We start from the raw sequence: 24,740 nt of genomic DNA on the forward strand, positions 1-24,740 counted from the left end.
TCAGCTTCTGAAATGACTATTTTTTGACAGCTTTGATGGAGCACAGTATTCATCAGGAGGACAAAGGCTCATTTTTGTAAAAACTAATAGCTGGGATCTGTTATGGTTTAATGTCAGGTTCTGTCATTTGTGCAAGTGCAGTTTCTGTGGTAACTCTCGCAATACTCCATTAATCATTGGATGTATTAGTCTTAATGTGACTCACCTGCTGGTATACTGATTATTCATGTTCATGCAAACAAAGCTTTAGTTGTACACATTACATTTTCTTGAGATTTTTTGTGGACCCCAAACTTAACGTTCAGACTGAGCCTTCAAACTTGGCCTAGCTAATTGCTAATTGGCACAGAGTACAGCTGACCAGATGATGGATCTAGATTAAATGCTAATGGATCACTCAATTAACAATCACCCCGATGAGAACACGAATGCAGCAGTTTTCACAGCAAGCCATCCAGCAGTTCAAGAGACATTTCACAAAAAATTGCAACAAAACACAATCTTTCAGTCTGGACCAAAGTGATCGTCCCTGCAGCCGACAGAAAGACATGGTCGTTCATAAAGCCTTGCCGCCAGTGTGGATTAAAAAAAAGGAACAATGCAAAAACCTGGGAGAAAAAAAAACTACGTTTTATCACTGTGGCAATAAATTACACTGGAATGCGGACAAAAGACAGACACTGATATGTGCTGCCTTCAACCTGTCATGTGACTGCTCTGAATTTACGGTGGACGGGCACAATAAAAGCATCATCACCATTTCCCTTTGTGAAGATTTAATGCTCGATCCTTGTTCAGTCTGTGGCAGCGAAGTGTTGATTTAACACTGTGGTAATTCTCCCAGACCATAGTTGGTGGTAATTCAATTGCATCATATTGTAAGACCATGTGTGACTGAGATTCTGACTAGCTCCATGTATAAACCAACATCTTTCCAACACAAATTACACAAACACTTAAGGACAGTCACAAACTAGTGGTTATTGCGGCACTATATGCTTTTTTCCTGTACAGGTTTTATTGTGTCCACCGCGAATATACCCGGAAGCCTAATGGTGTCTGTAATAATAGGAACTGGCAGCTGTGTTAACAGTGTCAATAGATAGCAGAATAACTACAGACAGAAGAGGGATGAAACAAAACACAAACACTTTGTTTCAGTACTTAAAGCTAGGGTCTACTATCCTGGAGAGCCAGCAAGCAAGCTAGCAAGATTTCAAAGTGGTCCTCTAAGTTCCCCCCCCATCTCGTCGGTGCTCTGTCCAAAGCCACGCCCCCACAAACTTGAACGCGCATCTGGCAGTGGGACTCAGCAGGGAGAAGGAGATGCCGGAGCACGACGCAGCAATTCAGCTGAATTTAGCACGGAGCAGACAGGAAGTAAAGTGCCTACATAAACAACATCCGGTTGCTTTTCAAAATAAGACGCACACGTCGTGAGTTCAGTTGTCTACCATACTGCGCCATGGCGGACTCAACCCAACCGGTGGGGACTGCCGGAGGGCGGAGCAAAACCGGATCGGAGACGCAACGCAGTGGACCATATCCAGTGGAAACTGGGCCGACTCATTAGCCATACTTATGGCTAAAAACAACACACAAACAAGCTAACGTTAGCATTGGGCTAATACGAGCTGCAAACGTAGCCAAGTTGGCAAACCTTACATATTTCATGAAAATAACAAATCCCCCAGAAACAAAACAAATCATTACCTGTCCAGCAGAAAGAGAGCAACCACTGTATCACTTTTCAGGCCCTTCACATGCCCCGGTTGTATCCACCGCTCAAACACAGCACTGATGTTGATTCTGGTCTGACTTCTTTCTTTGTCCAGAGCTTATTTCGTCGCAGCCATTTCTGCCTCAGGCTTTCTTTTGCCTTTTTAGCGGGGTGAGTTGTTATAAGTAAGGCTGGCTGCATTTTCTCTGCCATTGTAACCAAATGACCGTCTTCTCCTGCAACTCCTTATTTCTGGAGCAGTAGTGTGCTGAATATTTCTGCATCAGTGAAACATGAAGTGTGCACGCGTGGAGGAGGGAGGGACAGAGGGGGGCGCAGGCAGAACGAGACATGAAGGCATCTGACCAATCCGAGCTATTCGGGCAGAAAAGCAGGGATTGGTCAGCTTTTTCTCAGTCCTGCAGCTGCCACAGAGGTCTGATTATTTTCGCTCCTTTTTCTGAATACATAATATATTGACTATTCTCAGGATAGCAGGACCATTTCACCCAGTATAACAAAATGAGTTTCTGAACAACATTACAGACCCTAGCTTTAAGCTTTTAGTATTTTTTTAGTTCTGTTCTTCACTTCAGCATTTATTTTGACAACAGTTTACTTTTACTTCCTGCATTTTTTAGATGCAACATGCAAGAATTTTAGTTCAAGGCATTCAGAAATTAACTATAATCATGAACAGAATGTGAAGTAATAGCAGTTTAGTTGTCTATGCTCCATGTTGATGAGGTATTTACTTAGGTTTGCATGCTAACCAGCTAGCCCCAAGCCTGAAAACCTTTTACTTTCTTTAGTGTAAATGCCAGCATCCTCCTGGCTAGCTGCACAGCTAACTGGGCTCACGAGCTAACAGTAGCTACAGCCATGGGTGCATAGAGAATACATACAGTTGGCAGCAGTTAGTAATGACAATGGTTACATGTTGCCTGTTTGTTGGCAGTATGAATTCAGTAAGGGATAAGAGAGGTGTCCATAATCAGGAATTAATGGACGACGCGGAGGAATATTTGTACTTTCTACTCCTTACATTTTAAAAATAGGCTCGTTACTTTAGTCTTATTGTGGTTGCATTTGAAGGGAATTATTGATCATTGATTATTTACAGTACAATGCTTTGTCAGTCCAAAAGGTTGGTATCTGATACGAGTCTCAACAACAACTCTCTTTCTGAAGCGTTTAGGAACAGCTTGGAGAAATCCTACAGATTCTGCCTTTCAGTTATAAAAATAGTCTTTCAGAGCTTCAGTTAGTTCACTTGACTAAAGAATGTGTGCGCTTTTGCCGCTTCTGGTAACAGATATATTCATAGTATTTATCTTTAAATGATCTATTTCTTCAGATGACCAGAAATGATCAGTGTCTTAAAGTCTGAACTTGACATCAAATGATGCCACTATATGATTGTCACTTAACACAACCATCAATCCACCTGTGACCGCGTGTAGACAGTTAAAGAAGAGGAAAAAACAGTGATAGTGGTAATTCACCTGGACATGAGAAATTAGTTTGAGGTGAAAGCAAGACAAATGGCCTCAGAACACGTGCCCTGTTTAGTTTCGGTTTGACCAAACGGCCTACATTAGGTGATATATTTAGCTATTTATAGAAGCTGGGGCAGGCAGGAAACAGCTGCCATGCGTCAGGGTGACAGGCTGACATCCCTCATCTCAGCAGGACCTCCCTGCCAGGCAGACGGGAGGAAGCTCTTTATATCTAAACTGAAATGGGACATAGCCTCTTATCATTCACAGTGCATACAGAAACTAATAATCTATGGAGCCGGTGGCAAAGACTCAACAATGAAACTGGGTTAACAGCGGCGGGTATGGGCAGCTCCATTCCAAGCCGCACTTGCACCCTGTACAGAGATCTGTATTCTGCCTTTACAGCCACAAATGTGGATTTCATTCAAGTGGGATCGGTATTGATCGTGAGGAGCTTTCACTGTGGTATCCCGGTGCTGTGAACCGCCACCAGATTCCGGAAAGTGAGACGGTTCATGAACGGTGAAGCAGAGCTTTAAGCTGACAAATGGGCTGAATCAATATTCATGACTTTGCCGCGGCGCTGCTCACGTTCAGGTATTATGAATGGGCTGTAAACCAAGTTGCAATTAATGAGCGAGCGTCAAAGTCTCTCCGCTCCCTCTGAATCCAATGACGAGCCCAGCCCCCTGTTTGTCTCTGGTACATAAAAAAAGTCCATATTGATTTGTACGCTCTCACAGGATACTAGAAAAGAACTGGTGTTAGCATTACACACTATCACACAATGAAAGTGAGTCACCATGAAATAAATGTATGCTACACGGCATTTGAGTGTAGATGCTTTAAAACCAGGATAACTGTCAGCGTAATGGATTTCTCTCATTTCACCCCGGTTCATGTTTTTGCTGAGAGGCTTTAAAAACGGCATAACTTTCTGGTTAAACTCGTATCTACAGTGACATCAGATCGCTCTTCAAAGGAGGTATGACCCCAGCAGAAGTTACATCACTCTTTGAATCTTTTTCTGTTTGCCTCACACGGCAGACTGATGATTGCTGTTAGCTATAATCTCTGAATCTCTGCTGATCACAGATGTTGGCTTGTTGGCTGAGAGGCATTTTTGATAAAGAGACAAATGTCAGGGGGAGGGATACTCACACTCTGGCATTATAAAAGCTGGCACCGTTTCAAGATATTGTGTTTGCTATGCTGTCCCTCGCGCCTGACAGAAAATAAAAAAAAATAAAAAATGAAGAAGAAAAAAAAAAACAGCGCAAAGAGCAACACACCCCGCCCAAACTCATCTCAGCGATGGGCGGGATCATCGCCTTCCTAACATCTTTTTGTTCCTACATCTGTGCTGCAAAGCTGGATTTTCGAGGTCAGGAAGGAGGCAAAGGCTGGTTCGGGTCTGCAAAACGCGGCATAATGAAGGCTAGATCAGTGTTTACCATAGTGACAGCAACGTCTAAAAATAAAAGAGCAACTGTTTCTCCCTCAACCAGGACTCATGACATGCCAGTGCGGGGAGTTGCTGGTTGTTAAGACAGCCGCCACTGACACGTTGCAGCTCTGTTCTCTCCATGTGTCCATTTTGCTCAACTGTTACCCAAAAGTAAAAAGTGCATATGTTTAACTAATTTATTTATTCATGACTACTTTTTCCACGATGCTCATGTGACCCCGAGAGAATTACTTGTATCTATTCATTTCTCTGTTGTTTCAGCACTGTGCTGGGCGAATAATTAGTTTTCTGACCTTACAGTGAAACCTTGAGCATGAAAACAGGTGAGTGGTAGTCACTCTCCATGGAAACTTTTTTTTTTTTCGGTTGCCGGTCTTGAACTAACAAAAAGGGTTTTCTGTGCTGAGCTGACTCAAATGAAAGGGTGTGAATTTACACAGAAAAATATAAAAACCTTCAAAAAAGAAATGCTGAGAATGAGAGAGTAGGCTGAGGCAACAGTGCACTTCGTCTTAACATGGCAGTTGTCAAACTGGCATAGGGAGAAGGGGTTTTACAGGTTTTCTCGGCTTGACGTGAGGACGAGAATCGGGGATGCAAACTAGAGCTTGACAACATATTAACAATACACTACAGCGAATACAGAATTGCTGCAATTTGTGTACAGCATAACGGACATCACCAGGGGACACTGAAAAGTGACAAACCAAAAAGGTATCAGTGAAAAGTGTAGCTGTAATTCGATGTAACACGATGTATGTGGTGTATATTGTGAAGTGCGAAGACATTTTCTTCATTTGACTTCTGTTACTTTAAAAAAGTAATTAGTTATAGTTACTGGTTACTTCTCTCAAAAAGTAACTGAGTAAGTAACTGAATTACGCCACTATAAAAGTAACTAGTTACCAGGGAAAGTAACTATTGCATTGCTTTTTTTTTTGTTCTAATTATTTTAAGCAGGTTTCACAAGCCAGTTGCATAGAGTAGAACTGCGTTCACGTTCACGTTAGCCACACCTGGCCTGCTAGCATCATCAACAGTGTCAACAACGGTGTTTTTGGCCACTAGTTCTGTAGAAGCGTGTGCCGTTGAGAGTGACGTCATTAGATTAGAGTTGCTTACACCGGATGTGGACAAACACTTCGCTCTGGGTCATAATGAACACTTCACATGTACGTTCTGGCCTTTTACCTCAAGGAGATTGAAGTAGTGTCTGTACTTCCACTCTGAAAATGCCAGTGTGAGGCTGCTGTGTGCGTGACGCGTGTGGTTTGTGTGTAAACGGAACGCTGCTTCGGATTGGCTTACAAACGCTTAGGTTGTTGTAGCCCCTCCCTCCGATGGCTGAGAGCCAAGTCGGATGACAACAGCTTCAACAAGTAGCTTCAGTTTAGAACGCGCCACATTTAATTGTCAGTGTCGGTAACGGCGTTGTAACAGTGGAAAAAGTAATTAGTTAGATTACCCGTTACTGAAAAAAATAACGCCATTAATAATGGCGTTTATTTTAATGCCGTAATTCCCATCACTGGTGACAGGTTGCTGATAAAATAGATAACTGTTCCGCCCACATCTGGTTACATATATAAAGAGTATTGGCCTAGATTGATTTGCAAAGTAACTCGTAACTAAAGTTATCAAATAAATATAGTGGAGTATAAGTATGAAGCAGCAAAAGATTGGAAATACTGATTTGAGGTGATTCAAAATTTCGACACTAACATTATTATTTTTTTTTCTTCCAGTGTACCAAGTTCCAAACATTGGTTATTGGTGTCATGGATAAGCGATCAGCATCAGCCCTGGAAAAAACACACTGGTCGATCCATAGAAAAATGAATGCATGATGATGTTGCTGATGACAAACATTCAAAAGCCGCCTATTATAAAAGGTCTCGGTATCAATGGATTGAAGACAGATTTCATGATGCTGCTCATCCCTGGAGCAAACAACTAAAACAGTGCGCACCCTGGTCAATAGAGGCATAGTGTTAACGGTAATAGTAATAACAGGGAATGACAGTGTTTAGAAATAACGAGCTTTCCATGAAGTGTATCCTGAAATCTTGTCTAGCTACTGTGATCCTAACATGATAATTGCATGGATCAAAAGCTAAGAGAAAGCACTTTGAATACATGTGTAGATTTCAACAAAGTGATGAGGAGGCATTATGTGCGTCTGCATAACAATTTCCATGACCAGACGGGCCATTTTCATCTGTATGTTAATGCTGGGTATGTAAATAAGCCATGCAGCACTGGGGGGAGGAGATAGCTGCTGGGCCCCGGGTTTATCATTTGCACGCCATTTGATCCAGTGATCTCATGCCGTACACCACAGCCGATATCTCTTACAACATATCAGCTTTCAAGATAGCACATAGTCACAAAATAGGCAATATTTCCCAATTTCATTCATTCACTCCAGCTGGGTCAGGGTTTTCTGGGCCGTTAGATTGGATGGAAGTGGAGCCGGGGCGAAGCAAATGCTTTCTAACAACAATCAAATTGAGGTGATGTGTTTTCTCACATATCTCCTTATTTCCTAATGCAGTGATGCTGCATTCGTTCGGAGTAACTTTAATCTTGTTCTGGAAAATTCCATTAATCTTTGACGTTGCTCGCAATACAAAGAAGATGAAAATGCTGAGCGGTGTAAAAAACACTGATCCCATATTTTATGTCCTCACACTACGTTACCCAGGGCCCGAGTGCAGAGCATGCTAGTCTATTTCCCTGCTTAATGCGGCACATTCAAAGTGAATTAATGAAAACCCCCTGCGTGGAATGAGTGTTATTGGCGCTGCCTCGAAGACGGGTTGTCAAAGAAATCGAATCAAATGGAGGGACAGCCATTTTGTCCTTGCCATATGGATTATTTATCAATCTGACCATCCGCAGTGACGCATGCCTGCTTTTAGAGTCAGTTCACACACACAGTAACCTCACATCATCCTACCAGCTGGCCACAATCTGTTTTTCGGCTCAGGGTTGACTGACCACAAATACATTCTCATTCTGACATTATATTATTCAACATAAAAAAAATATATACACCATCGTTAAAAATGCCATCTCGGGGGTGCAAATGAAAGTCTTTGAAGTTCTGACCGACGTAAATACAATGTAGTAAATCTGTGATATATGAACGCTGGTAAAGTGATAATCATTCCACTCACACACCTCCACAACACCCCTTTGAATCCCTGGCTGCAACGTGTGAAACTGTTTGTGTGGATGAAAACAAAGAGCATTAAAAAAAAAAGAGAGAGAAAAATACAGTGGTTCTTCAGTTTAGCGGGAAAAAAAAAAGAAAAAATACATTTCTGTTCACAATGATCTTAATCTCCAGTGAGAAAAGGCTGCCTGTTTCCCCCCCGTCCCCTCGCTTCTCGCTCCTCCATTTCGCAGTCATTTGCATGGGCAAGAAAGGAGCTCGCACCGAACACATTTCAGTGCCAGGTTCCCCTCATTAAGTCACCTGTCACTTCAGGACTATTATACCAGCCTCGTATTAGCACCACCTCTCCTCCTCAATGAGGCACCTGGAGGGGCGCTGTGAGCCTACAGGCTAATGGCAGCCTACACACATCCCACATCAGCCACTTCTGCTTTACACGGTAATACATCACGTCGGCCGTAATGGATTGCTGATTTCCATAATGTGCATAACATACACAATGCCAAGTGGTGTGATGTATTCTAAGCGAACACAAAAATTACACTCATTGCGGTTCATAATCAAACACGCCGAATGTTCTCGCTTGACTGTCGCGCTCGCTCGAAAAAAAAAAAAAGAAAGAGAAAAAAAAAAGAGTGAAAATCCTCTGCATCGCCTGCCAGGGGCACGGTAACTTATCCCACCACGCGAGTATAGTACTCATCATCAAGAGTGCGTTTGTTATCTCTTGGGTACAGATATAGTAGAAGGCCCTCCAGATTGTTCCTGTATATTTCAATTACATTTGACATGCAGTGAAGGGGGTTTGGACTTCAAAAAGCTTCTTTTTTTTTTCTCTGCGCCACGTCGAAGCACGAAACTTAACGCTTTTGCATTGTAGGGCTTTGATAGCCCTGGGGTTGAGGCGTCAAAACTGGCAAGCCTGATAACGGCAATACTCGTGGTGCTTTATGGGCCCTACAGTGACCCTCCTGTCTGTTAACCTTGCCTCCTCTGTCTTATAAATCCTTTCCCTGAGAGGTTTATAGGGCTCACTTGTCAAGCCTTTCCAGTCGAATTCGGTGGGCGGAGCGGTGGCACGGACAAACGACGACGCGGTGATAAATTCTGCGTTTGTTGAGTAACGACAATGTACAGCGGCGTCTGTTTTCAACGCGGGACAGTGCACGCGGTCAATGCTGCAACAAATCAGTAATTGGAACGATCTCACCACTCAGTATTATGCGTAGGCAAGGGGCTGGAGGATGTATATTGAGGCGAGGGTTGGGAGATTGAAAAAGTGTTTGTGTCTGAAGCCGCGGCCTGTCCTGTCCATCAAAGGTAATGTCTGTTTGTGTCCGGGGGTAACGCGTGTGTCTCTTCGCCAGACTAAACCCTGTCCTCCCCGCTCCCCTTCCCTCGTGGGTTGCGCTTGACTTCCACCGTTTTCACAGCTGCTCTCAGCAGTGCACTCCATTACACCTTAAATCACTTAAAAGATCTGAAGCACCAAAAAAACTCCCTCTGCAGCTAATTCACCCTGACTGTGTGGATCATCGGGAGAAAACAAGAGCAGGGAAACACTGCGACATCTGAATCCCAGGCTAACAAAGTGCAACGCTATCTTTATTTTTGGAAGCCTAGCGGACAGTGTTAAATCAAGCCGCACAATTACGCCCTCAGACCGTGGTGCGGTTTTCAAAGGCGCTGCAAAAGGCAATACCACCGATAGAAATCTAGCATTTTCCACCCAATTCTTGAAAGATCTTGGCAGCGGCATTCTGACAGAGGCAGATTCCTCTTTGTAAAACAGCCACAGAGATTAGGTTCAATAAATAAGGAGGGATAAGTGGGTCTTGTCCTGTGTTTGGTGGCACAGAGCAGTAGACACAGAGGTGTGACACGCAGCTGCACAGTGCTATTGATTCTCCGCTAGTCTCCAGGCACCCTTCCCTTTCATTCAGGCTGCCTGCCAAGTGCCTCCGAACAGGAGCCCCTGCTCTCCCAATGTCTGCACGTCTGCTTAAGCACAATCAATGGGCCATCAGCGGGGGGAAGAGAACGCATGCCACTGTCTTTACTTCCACAGGGTGTGCGTCTCGGAAATTGAAAATATATGTAGTGGAAAGGCATCATGATACCGTGCAGGCATAAAGCATCATTGACTATCAGAGTGAAATCAAATGCTTTCAAACGCTTCAAATGGAGGGTTCCAGCCGGTAGCGCCCCCGTCGGTCTTTAAAGGGCTTATTTGCAACCGAATGAAAAGACCACCCCCATTCATATCTGACTCAAATCACTATTTGTTAGGCGCGGATCGATTTTTCCTGCATGCTGGGGTCTGAAACAAACCGTCAGAACACCTCATTTCCCCTGATCAGATAAGCATTTTGAAGGTGACTGGAGGAGCACAACAACAGATATTCTCCTCACTTCAGTGTCTTCGGCAGGGAGCGACAATCACAGCTCGGCTCTACTGTAACTCCAGGTGCCGCGTGAGATATGTGTGGTTGTTAAAAGGCGCACCTCAAGACAATGATGGATCATGAGAAGGGGCCGACTTTGTCTTCCGGTGATGGGTATTCAGCCTCTCCGCCGGTGGTCCACTATGCAGCATTCTGCACCACTGCAAGGCTTCAGTACAGGTTGCAGATCTGTCAGCCCGGCTGTCACGGCGCACAATGGAGTGACAGAAACGTTCCCATTATCAAGGACATTTCAGTTTTGTTCTCGCACCACGGAACATCTTTTTCAAATCCGTCTTAAGCAACACAAAAGGGGATCCCGAGCCGAATGCAGCAAATATCTTTGTTGCTCCCCAAAGATAAATAATGTACCCTCTTACACAACTCATCTTTCATCTGCGCTTTGAATCTGAATGGAGAGCTCGGGGAAAAAAAAAAACAAAAAAAAACGCTGCATTACGTTTGAGGTGGCAGCTTCAATCAGCGGACTGTGCATATTACTAATTATGCAGTCACTGGTCATTTTGAGGATGAGTGGTGGTTCGACCAGTATTGAGTGAGAGCCGGGGGGGGGGGCCTCTGTACACTATTAAGAAGACAGGAAATCCACTAACTCAGAGTCATCTGAAGCACCATGGCGGGTGGAGACAGGCCGGCGTGGCGACAACGATTAATAACAATAATAATTCCAACAACGGCAACTATAATTGTTGTCGCCTGCAGAAGGGTAAGCAGGTGCAGAGTGGCTGCATCGATGCAGATACCAGCGAGAGGGTCGACTTCAAACACATGAAGAGTCAGCGAGCATAAACAGTCGTAGCTCAGTGAAACCAAGAAAATAAAGAATAATCTGAACTTTATAGTCAGAGATTTATGCCACACACACACACCTGCAGACACACATTCAAGCATGGACACACACACAAGCACAAACAGCCAGTGGCAATTTGTTTTGCGACGTTTGATCCGCAGTGTCACGGCTCTGAAATTAAAAGACAACACTATTTCAACAGGACCTCATCTCTGTGTCAGCGGTGAAGAAGAGGAGGAGGAGGAGGAGGAGGAGGAGGAGGAGGACCAACACTGGCTGAGTGGCTGCTGCTCGACCTCAGAAGTGCAGCAGCAGTGAGTAAAGAAACAAGCAGGGGTGTTTTCACACACTCATTAGAAAACGGCCTGATTGTTATTTCCAGCACAGCCCACATTCATTCCATCCATTCAGTTTAAAAAAAAAGAAGGAAATTGCTCATTGACACAACTTTTCAGCACCTTGGAGAGAGAGAGAGAGAGAGAGAGAGAGAGAGAGAGAGAGAGAGAGAGAGAGAGCGAGCAGACCCACAAGGCTGAGCTGGAGCTGATAGTGGCAATATTTACAATGATAATAATAATAATGATGATGATGATAATAATAATAATAATAATAATAATAATAATAATAATAATAATAATAATAATAATGCTAACCCTACCGGAGCAGCTGAGCGGTTGGGTGCGCTCATCAATACAAATTAATTTGATGTAATCGTCTTAAAGCGCGTTTAATTATTTTATGCCACATCAGCACATTGTGCAGCTGACGTTGTTCACGAGCATGAAATTAGCGTTCAAATATTTACTGTAGCTCGTTAAAGAGAGAGAGAGAGAGAGAGAGAAGAGAGGATGAGGAGGTGTGTGTGTGTGTGTGTGTGTGTGTGTGTGTGTGTGTGCTCCCTTTAATTAAATCACTTGTGCCTCAGTTTGGCCTGTAAATGCAACATGAGGGATCATTATTTTTGCTGCGAGGTAGGATTTTTCTTGCGTGTTGATTGGCTGGAATCCGTGCGCGTGTGTGTGTGTGTCCCTCGCTGGTTATCTTTCCAGTGCATTCCCTGTTTTTAAAACAGGCCTAACCTTTGCACCCTGCCTTCATATTGGCTATTTAATGTGCCCAATAAACGCACACCTGTGGCCTGAGCAGTGGCGCCACTCAGGGCTCTCTGTGCGCCGCAGACACACAAAGAAGAGGCTCCTTTCGTGGGTTTGTTTTTGTTTCGCTATCAATGCCGCCCTTTCAAGAGGGCTAAGCCAGCCGGGGTGGTGATTTATAGAGAGTTACAACAAGCGCGGTAAAAGGGTTTTATGGACTTATATGCAACCACCTACCCGAGTGTTGTCATGGTGACAATGGTGTACCAAAACGCCGCAGGGATACTGGTGAACTTGCTGGCTGTGGAGCCTTTTTCTGCATAAAACATGACCGTCGCAAAGATAATGATGGCCATGGTGAGGGAGAATAGTAGGAAGCCCAGTTCGGAGGCGCAGCTCTTCAAGGTGTAGCCCAGGATGCGCAACCCCGCGGAATGCCGGGAGAACTTGAAAATCCGAAACACCCGGAAGACTCTCAGCGTGACGAAAGCGCCGCTCACCTGGTCGTTGTCGGTCATGACCAGGCCGATGTAGTAAGGCATGATGGCGACCACGTCGATGACGCTCATCACACTTTTCATGAACTTGTACCGGCTGGGAGCCGCGATCAGACGGAGGAGATACTCGAAGGTGAAGATCATGACGCACGCAGTGTCCAAACAAAAGAAAGCCAGCGCGTAACGGTCCCCGCAGGACACCTCCTTTGACCTGTTGGGCAGAGTCCCGCACGGAACCGTCTCCACCACGTTGGCCATGACTGATATGGCAATGAAGAAGCCTGTGACATAGTAGAAGACCAGCGCCAAGGTGCTGGTGTGAGGGTTTTCAAAAGCCCGCCACAGGAACTCCCGGTAAGTCAGGTTCACCGGCGTGACGTCATTGCTCATGTCCATCTCCTCGTCGTCCTGAAGCCTCTCCGCGTTCTCGCGCCTCCGGTCCTTGTACTCCTCATAGCAGCAGTCCCCGATGATCTCGGGGATGATGCCGAAGAAGGCGAGCTCCTCGTCGTACGCGGATATGCACTCTTGGCGCGGATAGTGTAGTTTCCCCGTGCGGTAGAAATTGAGGATATGTCTGAAGATGTCGGGGTCACGGTCGAAAAAGTACTCGTTCGTCTCCTCGTGGAAAAAGAAGTCCCTCTCCGTGCTCCCCAGCAAAGTGTCCGGGTACCTCTCCAAAGTGGTTCGCCACGTCTGAAACTTGGTCCCGCTCACGTTGAGGATGATGAGTCCGTCCTTGCCCTTCTTCTTGTCTTGGGGAGGGATGGGCATCGGGGTGCTCGCCACGGGCATCCATCCGATGGCCGCCGCTCGGGCGAACGGGAGCCACGCCGCTACACCTGCTGCCATGCTGACCTGTAGTGTTCAATACAACCCCGCTCCGGCTATCACAGTGCTACGGCTCAGAGATGAATTGCATCTGCAGGAGGAACAGACAGAGACAGTGATGGTTAGGGTTTGAAGCGGCAAAAAGGGGGGCTCGGCAGACTGTCGGGAAAAAAACCACACACACATCCATTGACTTATACTGATCCTGGCGCATAGTGCCACTCTCCAGCCCCCCTTTTTATTTTTCTTCCTCGCTGTAACTGTTCAGTTATGGAAAGCCTACTTTGCGGCAGAATATGAATTGGATTTCGAAAAGAAAAAAAATATAATAAAAAAACGTCACCCATCAATAAGCGAGGGGTTAGATTTCTCTATGAAAAAATCCAAGTGACGGGAAAGAAAAACCACCCACCTTAGGTAAGGAGCTGCTCTTTAAACTGCATCCACGGCGAGTTTAATAAATAAAAAAAATAATAAATGGGGGGGGAAAAACGGAAGGAAACCTATCCTCGGATGAGCACACTTGCGATTCCGCCTCCCATCTATCTGTCACCGCAGCCCAGGCGACAGAGATGGGGTGGAAAAAAAAAACAACAAAAAAAAAACAAAAACAAAAAAAAACCCAGTAGAAAATCGTCGCATCAACAAGTTAAACAAATTCAAGCGGCAGTTTTCTCAGCACGGAGCGGTCGTTCCTCCCCCCTTTCTCTCTCTCTCTCTCTCTCTCTCTCTCTCTCTTCCTCTCACCGTCGGTGAGGCGGCTTCAGAGCTTTTGCTTCACTCGCATGCGTTTTTTTCCCCTCTCCCGTTGCAGCTACTCCTCAATAAAACTCCTGTTCCTCTCCTCTCCTCTCCTCTCGTCGACTGCAAGACCACCCTCCCCCCCTCCTCCTCGCCGCCGCCGAGCCCCGACTGTGGAGAGAGAGGAGAGAGAGAATCACACGCAGAGAGAGAGAGAGAGAGAGAAAGGGAGAGAGGAAGAGAGAGGAGTGGTCCTATCTGCACCCAGAAATTCCTCTGCTGCCTCGCTCCGGGGGGACTAATCAATGCGTAATGGTCGTCTAAGTAGGCGGCATCTCCAAAAAGCTCAAGTTACCGCGTAATGTGTGTGTGTGTGTGTGCGTGTGTGTGGCTGCATTCAACTTACCCCGAGTGCATCATGTCGTTTATGATACTGTGAATATGGTGAACAATCTTAAATGAGCAGAGATTTATTTTTTATTATGATTCTGTGGAGGTCGTGATCAGTTTTCTCTAAGCACATTCATGCACAGTTCTTTTGAAGTGTTCCACCTTTTAATGTGTCAGAAGAAACCTTTATAATAAACAGAACAAAGATGATCACTGTGGACTGAGTGCGATGTCTTTTGTTTTCTTTAATACGGATTGGAACTCTCACAGGACGCCATGCGCATTGCTCTCGGTGAAATGTATCGATTGCAATATTTAGACTTATTGAGTTTAAAGAGAAATAAAAATAAATAAATAATAATAATAATAAAAAACGGTTTCCAGATCTGCAACAAATTGTGATCAATATTGTTTCTTGGATTGCATCGTGCTGCGATGCCGTTCAGCGGAGTTACACAGCTTAAAAGGTCAACATCATCGGGGCTACACTGCCCCACTGACATTTTCCAAAAATAAGCATAATCAATGAAATGTCTCTCTCGTGCTCCATAACACAACCCCGGCGGCTCCGACGGGAGTCCGGGGGCAGCTGTGCCACTGTGGAGCCCCGTGCTGCAGCGTGGAACCATGTGAGGACACGAGGAGCACGTTTCCCCTCTCAGCCCTGTGCGGATTTATTTATTTATTTATTTATTTATTTATTTATTTATTTATTTATTTTTTGATCTGTTTTTGTTTTTCAGCACCGCGGACAGCGCCACAGCTTTCAGCGTCCCTGCAGACGCCTCCCCCTCCCCACGCCTCCTCGGTGCGGCCGTTTCCCCGGCTTGTCTTACTGTAGTCAATCAGCTGAAGATCTCCTCCAGCTCCAGCTAAGCACACAGGGGTTCACAGTCATGCTTAAGTACACACAGCTGCTGAGCTTCTAGAAAATGGACGGTCTCTCTGACCATTAACCCAGACTCCCAGCCCCAGCCGAAATGAGGTGTGGATTTATTCTCTTTAGCAGCTGTTGCTCCGAACCAAAGCGCTGCGCTGTAATTTTGCAACAAGTGAGAGGGGAAGTGTCTCGGTCGTCTCGCTGAAGGACAGTCTGTCAGGCTGCTGATGGACACATTTGATGCTCCACAGTCCCGACTTGTGGCCTTTTGTTTATCCAGATCTTCCGCCAGTGCTCTATATTCCCCACTCAGCCTCTGGTCCCCTCTGGCACAATGCTGAGTTTTTTGTAGGATGAATGCGCAGGACTGTCAGAAGTCCCATTAGTGTATGCTGAGCATGTCAGAGCGCACTCAGTGTTCGGTTTGAGCAGTCAGGCCCAGGGGCTATGTATTCATCAGGGCATTTAAATATTCCAGCGGTTGCCAAATGGCACCTAACACAGGCGTCCCAGCTGAGCTGAGCTGGATGCCAGAGTAGCTGCAAGCTTGTCTGAGCACAGATAGCCACTGTGCTTTAATTTAAAAGGTGGGCCGTTTTTTATCTCCCGCGCCTCACATGTCCATTTGGCTCTGGTCTGTAAATTCTCTTAATTCATTACGAGGCTTTACCAGAAGCGAAACCACAGGACTATCCTGTGTAATATCTCAAGCCAGCCCCCCCAAAATGTATTTTTCCTCTTGTTCTTGAATGTTTGAGAGTCACTGTGTAGGATGATGTATGAGCAGAGTTTGACACTAGAAGGCTGTTTTTGCATTCATTCTGAAAGTGTACATTTTACCCTTGTGCTTGTTGACGAATCAGATTTGAAGAGGAGGGCCTACGAGCATCGTCCGTGACATCACAAATATTTGGAAGCCAATAGAGGTGGATTTCATCGTTCGATGTCGAGATTCAGTTCCCGGCGGTCAGTTCAGCACGAAGAATCGTTCATGTCATTTGTTCGTTCGCTAATCATGTGATGCACAGTTCTCAGCTCCACGTTCTCAAACAATCATGCTAACGGTCAACAGAACACTGTAGTTCAAGGCAAATACATAGCTGCAACTTCATGATTACGTGTACTTTTAGACAACACAACAGTTAACAGCTAAAGCCTGCTAGCCAAGAACGAGTGACTGACTGAACGAGAACGCAAGGAGAGGAATCAGTGAACGAACGAGAACGATGAGCTATGAACAAAATGAAATGTTTTTTGTTTTTTTTTTCATTGAAAAGGTTGCTATGCTTTCCTGTTTCTCATTGGCTAAAATTCGACGACAGTGTCCTAGTTTCAACATATGATTAGCTGGCTCTCAGTCCTCCTCACCATTCTGATAACTAAACAGTGAACAACACAGCGACTGGTCTGTGAGAACGAACAAACGAACGAGAGAGGATTGAAACAGGGAATCAGTTCAGTTCGTTCGTGTTATTGAGTCGTTCCTTCAAATTGATTCATTTGCGACGGACACATCACTAGAAGCCAGTTGTGGTTCCAGTATTCACCGTATGCAAGTGTGATGCTGAAACTTGGAGCCTCCAGTGCTCAGACAGTGAGAATGGACTTTATGCTGTTATGATGTTACATTTGTGAAATGAAACAATGTGTAACCGCATTCAGCAACACTTTACTGTGGCTGGTTCAGGCAACCCTTTGACTCTGCCTTGTGTTAAGAACAACGAGCGGAAGGCTTGTTTATCTCTTTATCATCGGAACAAGAACAGAATACTTGCTGGTCAATCCAGCAGTTGGCGGCTACACACAGGACACTACAAGAGAACAGCAAGTCATTTTAGCACAGTGGCTAGCTAGCTAACTTAGAAAGAGCGTTATGTTATTTGAACGTTTCCGCACTGAAAAAAATACAGCAACCCAGTCGAGACTCTTCTCGTTGACAGTTTGTAAACCACATTGTATATCTGCTCATACCAAAGGGGCATACGGTCAGAAATACACGTTATATGTACACAATGCTGCACCGGACAACCTCACACACGTCTCTAGTTAACTGGCAATGTTTCAAAACCCCCAACAGCAACCGCCCTTGAGCTTTCAAATCCAACAAATACATCAATATCAAAATATGGTGATAACGGCACCCTGACTCACACGCTACACAAAGTCTGTTACACAAGCTAGCCTAACTATATGATAAATCCCTGTGCATTACAGTGAACTAGCCAGCTGATGTATTATTGAAACATACTGGTCGGTCCTCTGTATATTCGTCCCACGTGTGCAGAGATTCTTGTGAGCCACGGTGACTTTGACATGCCCTCCACCTCACAAACCACCAGAGAAAATTGCAGTTGGTGAGGCTAACGTGCTTAAAGTCAGCCATGGTACAGTGGCTGCTGAGTTGTTTATACGCGGCACTACAGGCTTCAGCACATGTTATTGTAGGGAGTTCAATATGCACCGGGATTTTGTACAGTATACATTATGTTGTAGGGCCTCGACCCGTCTCTGCATCAGTTAAGGGGTCCTTGGCCCTGGAAAATGTTGAAGCTCCCTGCTTTAATGCAAGTGTGGAGGGGATCTTTAGAAAATTGCTGTATAGGATTTTTTTTGTATAGAGCTGGTCTGCGGTGGGCTGGGATGGTCAGAATGACAGCCTCCAAGGTGCTGACACACTTTACAAGCACGCTCCATTTCAAGAAGTTCCAAGGTCACTTCAAATGATTGGTGTTGACACAGAGCCGTGCAGATGATTTAATTACACCGTCTGTGTGTTTATGGATTTACACTTTGGATCAGGTAATTAGCATGCGTCCTCAACAAGGTTGAACGACTCATTTGACGTTTTTTTGTGCTATTTTTGTGGCACTGCTGCACGGACATCAGTTCAAAGATGGGAGCCGCTGATCTGGATTTATAAGACACGCATAAATTTGATTAAAAAAAAAAAACTTTGCAGACGTCGGGGTTAGCGGTGGCTTCCAGTAATGATGATGCATAATCAGACTCTTGTCTAGTCAAGCCAGATAGAGCCTGCTGGCGTTCTGAACTTGTACCACCGAAGCTTTCCGGATTAGGTTGTGTAACTGGATACATTTTGTAAACAGGTTCTTAAGTGTGTTCAGTGTTGAAACGCAAAGGCTTGTGCCCAAAACAAACACACACACTGACTGACCTTTAAACACTCATGTGGGCTCACACACACACAAACACACACACAGCCATCTTTTTTATTTATTTATTTATTTTGCATTTGATCCACTGACAGCAACAGTCTGTCCATTGTAGTACACTAGCGCTGCCCACACTGCGGCCTGTTTTTCTGTATTCTATATTTAGTCAGGTCCAGCTCAGTGATTGAGATGATTAAACAGATGAGTCCCCTTCACTGGAGATGTGCCAGGGCTTGTTAAGGAAGAAGTGAAGGGGCAGCCGCTATTTGATTCGGGTCATCAAGAGAGAGGCTCGAAAATATTAGAAACTATTGAAGCGAGCTTGTAAGTTTAAGCCAGAAATAACACATGAGCAGAGTGAATCATCTACAGGGCAAATATTTGCTTCGATGCCTACAAGGCCTTTAAAGACAACCGTATAGGCGCAGTGCTCTGATGCACTGGCTTGGTAGTGGGACGGAGGTCTGGCTTAACCTCATAATAAACCGCGCTTTTATGGACCATTTCGACGAGATGCAAAGTTCATGACAAGCGATAAAAGGGTCATAAATAAAAAGCCAATAGGGTGAGCAGTAAAAAAAAAAAAAAAAAAGATCCCCGAAAAGGAGAAAAAGGTTAGAGACGAATAAAACAGGCAAATTACACGCGGTACCCTATTTCAGGCCTGGAAACACCCTGGCATGTTTTATGACATGCCGCTAATGAAGTCATGAATCGTCCTCATGACCTCTGGGCGCAACGACATGCTGATATCCTCAGGTGAACAGCCACACACAGCCCCTCTGCAACCACGTCATCTCCCTCAGCTGCCTCTTCCTCTCCCCAGCTCTAATGAGTTATTGACCCCCTGCGGATGTGTAAAATAGAGAAGGTCTTCTTGTTTCTTTATGGCAGCTGGTGTGTTTGTGTCTCTGTGTCTGTGTGCATGTGTGCGCACAGGCACGGCACTCATGTGTGAATCTATTTATATAAGTGTGTCCATTTGTGTGTGCGCAGGCTGATGTTTATTCCGGAGGAACGTATGACTAGTTTTCTCCCCGTCAGGATTGCTGGGATAATCTGTAATTTAACAACTGCTGGTTGTCAGAAAGCCACAAACAGGCCATATGGGGACGTGTGGTTCATATGACTGGATACGACTAATGCTAGATAGGCTTCCTTATCATTTAAAGGGTAATTCCACCTCATTTCCACATTAAAGGTCAAATTGATAACATTTCTATATAAACAGATATTTAAAAAGTGTGCTTGTAGCACAGTGCAGAGTAAAAGGTAATCTTTTCCTGAATAACATTATGATTTTGAAGTAATTTAAAAATGATGTGATATAATTGTATGTTACGTGTGTTTAACTGATTTGCATCTAGTGACGACACTCAGTGGCTGAGTTGCATTGTGGGTAATGTAGACGGCAGATTTTGATAAGGAAAAAGACTGCATTGAATAAAAATGGCAGTCTCTCTGATGATGCTGTATAGATTTTGATCATTTGTTGTCCATTCTGAGTCCAACAGTGCCATGTTACCAGTGGAGTGCTTTTCAACACCTGGTGCCTACATTACCCACAATGCAACGAGACACTGAGCGACATCATTAGAGGCAATTCATCCGACTACACGCGGCTTCCTCTGGCACCACAAAAGGCTTTATACTGCCCTTTTCTCATATGTAGCAGTACTCCTCAACACCTGTAAACACATGTCAATGTGTAAATTTGGTGGAGTTGCCCTTTAAGGCATAGTAAGTTTTGTAACTTCGCTCTCTGCTGCCACTCGAGACAACTCAAATGTGTTCTAGCCTACGTATCCAGCCCCATCGCAGTCTGGCAAAATCTCAAATCTGCAGTTTAAATATGGCCTCTCTCATTAAATCATTCTATCATTTCTGCATTCTGAATGGGAAACAGTGAGATGGGGGATAAGTGTTCCACCCACTGGCACTTTTTTAATTGTTTTTCACCTAGCTCCTTCTCACTGTGTCTATAGGGAAAGTAGCTCTTGTCATCTGGTGAAGAGGTGTAGAAGGGATTAGAAGAGAAAGGGAGGTGTCTGTCACCGTGAGTGCTTGTGCCTATAGCTAAAGCACTCACACTGCAGCAGTGTGTCTGGGGCTTTCGAGAACTCCTCGAGTACATCACTGCAATATCAGCCGGCAGTCCCCTAACCACCGCTGCACACACACCGGCCGGAAAATGTAAAGCGCGGCCGTGAAGCTGCGCCGCATGGCGCTCTCACCTCACCTGCCTTGACAGTTCAACCTTGATGTCTCTTGGCCTTGTAGCCGTGCAGAAAAAATACAGATGTGTGTTTATCTCATGTGTGTAATTAAAAACCAAAGACAGCACGGCACCCAACTGGCAAACCGACAGTAAAATAGTAATTCTTATCCAAGGACGTTGCAGTGTTTACCCGGCTCATCTGTTGAGCACAATCCCCCCATTGCAGAGGTGCTGAGCAGATGCTATGTGAACATCTAAACAAGAGGCTTTTTAACAAGTTTACACTGTCTGTGCAGCCGCAGCGCCCAAATTGAAATGAAGCTGTGGCAAGTGTTGAAATCTTTATGTCCCTGCTGCTTCTGTGAACTAAAGCGAAGGCTAAGAAAAAGTGAGAAATAAGCTGTGGAGCTCAGCACAGCAAACCAGACAATATTCAGCACATTCAGAGCTCAGTGCCCACAGTTTGTGCACGTTAGGTCTGGGCAGTATATCGATATAATATTGTAATCATGATATTAGACTTAGATTATATTTTGGATATTGTTACATATATCGTGACATGGTATAAGCGTTGTATCTTCCTGGTTTTAAAGGCTGCATTACAGCTTACCAGACTGCCCCACTTGTTCTAAGACTTGGCATCAGCCACTTGGTCATTATATCCACATTACTGATGATGATTAAACAAAAATCCTATTCCGTTAATTTTATGTGAATGGACCGAAAGCCATCCCTAAAATATTGTTGCAATGTCAATTTTATAGTCCAACCAATAAGGGAGTAAAACTTCAGATGTAAATATAAATCGGCAGATATAGGTAAATGTTTTTACAGTAATCCCTCAAATGTGGTGACCAAACACAAAAGTAAAACGGAGACAGAGCTTGATACAAGGAGGAGAAATCTGTGAGAACTGATATGAATTTTAGACCGGATTTAGTAATAGGTGGGGGGCATCTCCGAAAAGAAAGGCGTCATATCAACACACATCGGACAGCACGTAAACTGACGCAAAAATAACTGTGATTGGTCATATCTGCCGATAACACTGGCCAACTGACACTTTGAGAAGATCAAAAAAAAAAAAAAAAATGTAAGGATATATAGCATATCATAACTGTCTTAAAACATTGCCTTATTTATTTGAAGGCCATGTGGCCGAACACTAGAGCAACTAGATTTAAATAACAATTATGTCAAAGCACTTGAGATTTGCAACCAAAAGAAGAAAAAAATCTAATCTACATCTGCATTACAGTCACATTTGTCTGTCAGATGTGTGGTTAAATTCTATTGGATCCTTTTCAGAATTTCACCACGATCTCGCCTGATTGATACTTAAATGTCACTGGCTTGAATACAGCTGGCACGGACGCAGACGCTCAATCTATTCTGTTGGATCTGCTTCCCGTCGTCCTTTAGACGATCAGGCTGCAATGACAGTCCATAAATACCCGTAATCCAAGGCCGTCAGTGTTTTCCCCACAAAACTTCTCTGTAAGCCCTAAAGATATATTATACTTGTTTTTAAGGATTCAGCGTTTTTTTTTTTCCGGGAAGACTGTCGCTCAGCGCTACGCCAGGATAAGCCTTAATTCCTAGATCGCCATCGCCATCATTACAAGCAAATGACAGTGGGGCAGAGGGGTCAGGAGGGGATCGGACTGGCCGGCAGGGTTGTTTGTTTGGGCAGTGACAGTGTGGGCCTCTCCTGACGTCATTTGTCGGGACTTGGCATTGGCTGGCCTGACCAGTGACATTTGCTTTCCCACCATGTGGCCCCTGTACTTTGAGGCCAGATGGCAGATGATGCCTCCAAAGCAGACGACACACAAACACCCGTGCGAGCGCATCCACACGCACACACACACACACAAACACACACACACACACATGCAGGGGCACATTTACATAAGCACAAGCACGCACACGTACTGCTCATGAGTTTCCCTTCACTCAGCAGAGAGAGGGGCAAAGCAGCAGATCGATTTGTCACCCAAAATAATTTATAAAGTCCTGATAGAATGCCAGAAAGTAAACTTGGGGAAAAGTGGATGTATTATGATTGGAGCCAGGTAGATCGATGCTCTCCTCTCTCTGTGAGGCTCAGCTTGTTTGTTCAGGGTGAAATATCGTCATGGAGGCACGGCACACAGCTCTTCCACCTCTCCTTTATCTGGACCACGAAATTTGTTTCTCTTCATCTCGTGTCACCTCCTCTTTTTTTTTCTTTTTTTTTTGCTTGTATCCGTTCCTTAGTCCTATATGAAGGAATCGTCAGTCATCTGTGAACGGTATTCAGTGGAACAGCCACTGAACTGAGATTTGTCATTGAACCAGATGTCTTGTGATGTATTTCAGAGGCCAAGAGAGACATGGGTTGAAAGGCAAACTGAGCACTTTGTCAGGTGTATATAAGTCTGGCCTATTAACCCCGCCACGAGGAGGCAAATCAATTTACTCCCTTTCAAAGTTTTTTTTTATCAATCTTTAGCATCGCAGCCTGGAGGAAGAGCAACTGATGGTGGTCTCTCTCTAAATACATCATATCAGTAAACTGCGATAAGTATCAGCACTCTAATCTAAAGCTTCTTCGAGCTGGTTTTGTAAAAATAATTTCCGCTTTACTAGAAAGCACACACACCGCAGAGGCACAGGATTTACAATTACAATTATATGGACAGAGAGGCGACAAACGGGGGAACGGTGATCAATCCATAAAGAAAGCCCAGCGTGAGCCGCTTCCCTTAGCATATTTCATTATTTCCACTTTCACTTCCCACTGCTTTGGTTGTGTAACGCGCCAGACTATAAATGAACAATTATTTTCTGTGGGGAATTGAGCCCGAGCAATCCTGCATTTGACCAAATGAGTGCACATGGCGTCACATAAACACTGTGCTGAGGGGGGAGGAGGTGTGATGCCTCCTCCAGAGACAGTTGAAGAAAGAGTTCGACATTGTTGGGGAGAGCATTTGTTCCCTTTTTCTGGCAGAGAGCTGGATGAGGAGATCGATACTGTTCTAATAACAAAATCCACCTCCCAGCATATCTAAAGCTCCCCAATTAAAAACACTGTGTCTCTTTGTTAATTTGTATAAAAACTGAAGAGCAAAACCAAGGTTATGTATCACGCTGCATCTTAGCTGGGAGCAATGACCTCCTGTAGTCTCCACTGCCGGCTTAGCAACTCATCACAGCCAAGAAATACTTCGGCAAGTAAAAAAGTATAAATATCGCTTTAACAATTCAGTTTTTCTACAGATGAAACAAATATGTCCAGGGCCATGTAAGCTATTTCCGCCGAGTTCCAGACTAAGTTAAGATAACCAGCTGCGGGCTGTAACTTCATATTTAATCAGTCTTATACAAAAAGTTGACAAAAGCGTGTAAATCCAACACATTGGACACGAAAATTCCAAGTGAAAAATAGAAAAATAGGGTCTGCAGAAAAACATAATGCTGACGGGATCATCTATTACCATGTGATGTTACTGGTACAGGCCCTTCCTCCTACATGAATGGAGCGAAGAGAGGCTCCTGAAGAAATACAGACTCTGCAGCTGCAGCAGGACGTTTCAGAATGGTTAGTTTGTCTGAATATGTTAGTTTGTTCATATGTGTGATTACATTTACTACCATGTAGCTAATGACTAACAGCGAACAGCGAAAGCCGTGTTTGTCTCCAACACAGTCTCCAAACTCTTGGACACTGTTAGCATTGTCTCTGTCTCCAGTCTGCACATTTCCAAACTTTTTACTGTGACAACCAAGCTCCCTCATAATATTA

The 24,740-nt window shown here is 44.6% G+C and overlaps 1 protein-coding gene across 3 annotated transcripts in view; it reads right to left on the bottom strand.

Moving 5' to 3' along the window:
- LOC119025046 (potassium voltage-gated channel subfamily D member 2-like) overlaps positions 1 to 14,428 on the bottom strand; it is a 38,008-nt gene extending 23,580 nt beyond the window's left edge. Inside the window, exons 1-2 of one of the 3 annotated variants that reach the window (XM_037108343.1) lie at positions 13,961 to 14,428; positions 12,458 to 13,639 (exon numbers count right to left, since the gene is read on the bottom strand). In XM_037108343.1, the coding sequence (XP_036964238.1) occupies positions 12,458 to 13,569 (1,112 nt within the window). In that variant the 5' untranslated portion in view covers positions 13,570 to 13,639; positions 13,961 to 14,428. The remainder of the gene's footprint in view (positions 1 to 12,457; positions 13,640 to 13,960) is intronic. The other 2 variants (XM_037108346.1, XM_037108345.1) reach the window with 2 other exon arrangements.
- Positions 14,429 to 24,740: the final 10,312 nt, after the last annotated feature.

This window comes from Acanthopagrus latus, chromosome 8 (assembly GCF_904848185.1).
Source record: "Acanthopagrus latus isolate v.2019 chromosome 8, fAcaLat1.1, whole genome shotgun sequence".
NCBI lineage: Eukaryota > Metazoa > Chordata > Actinopteri > Spariformes > Sparidae > Acanthopagrus > Acanthopagrus latus.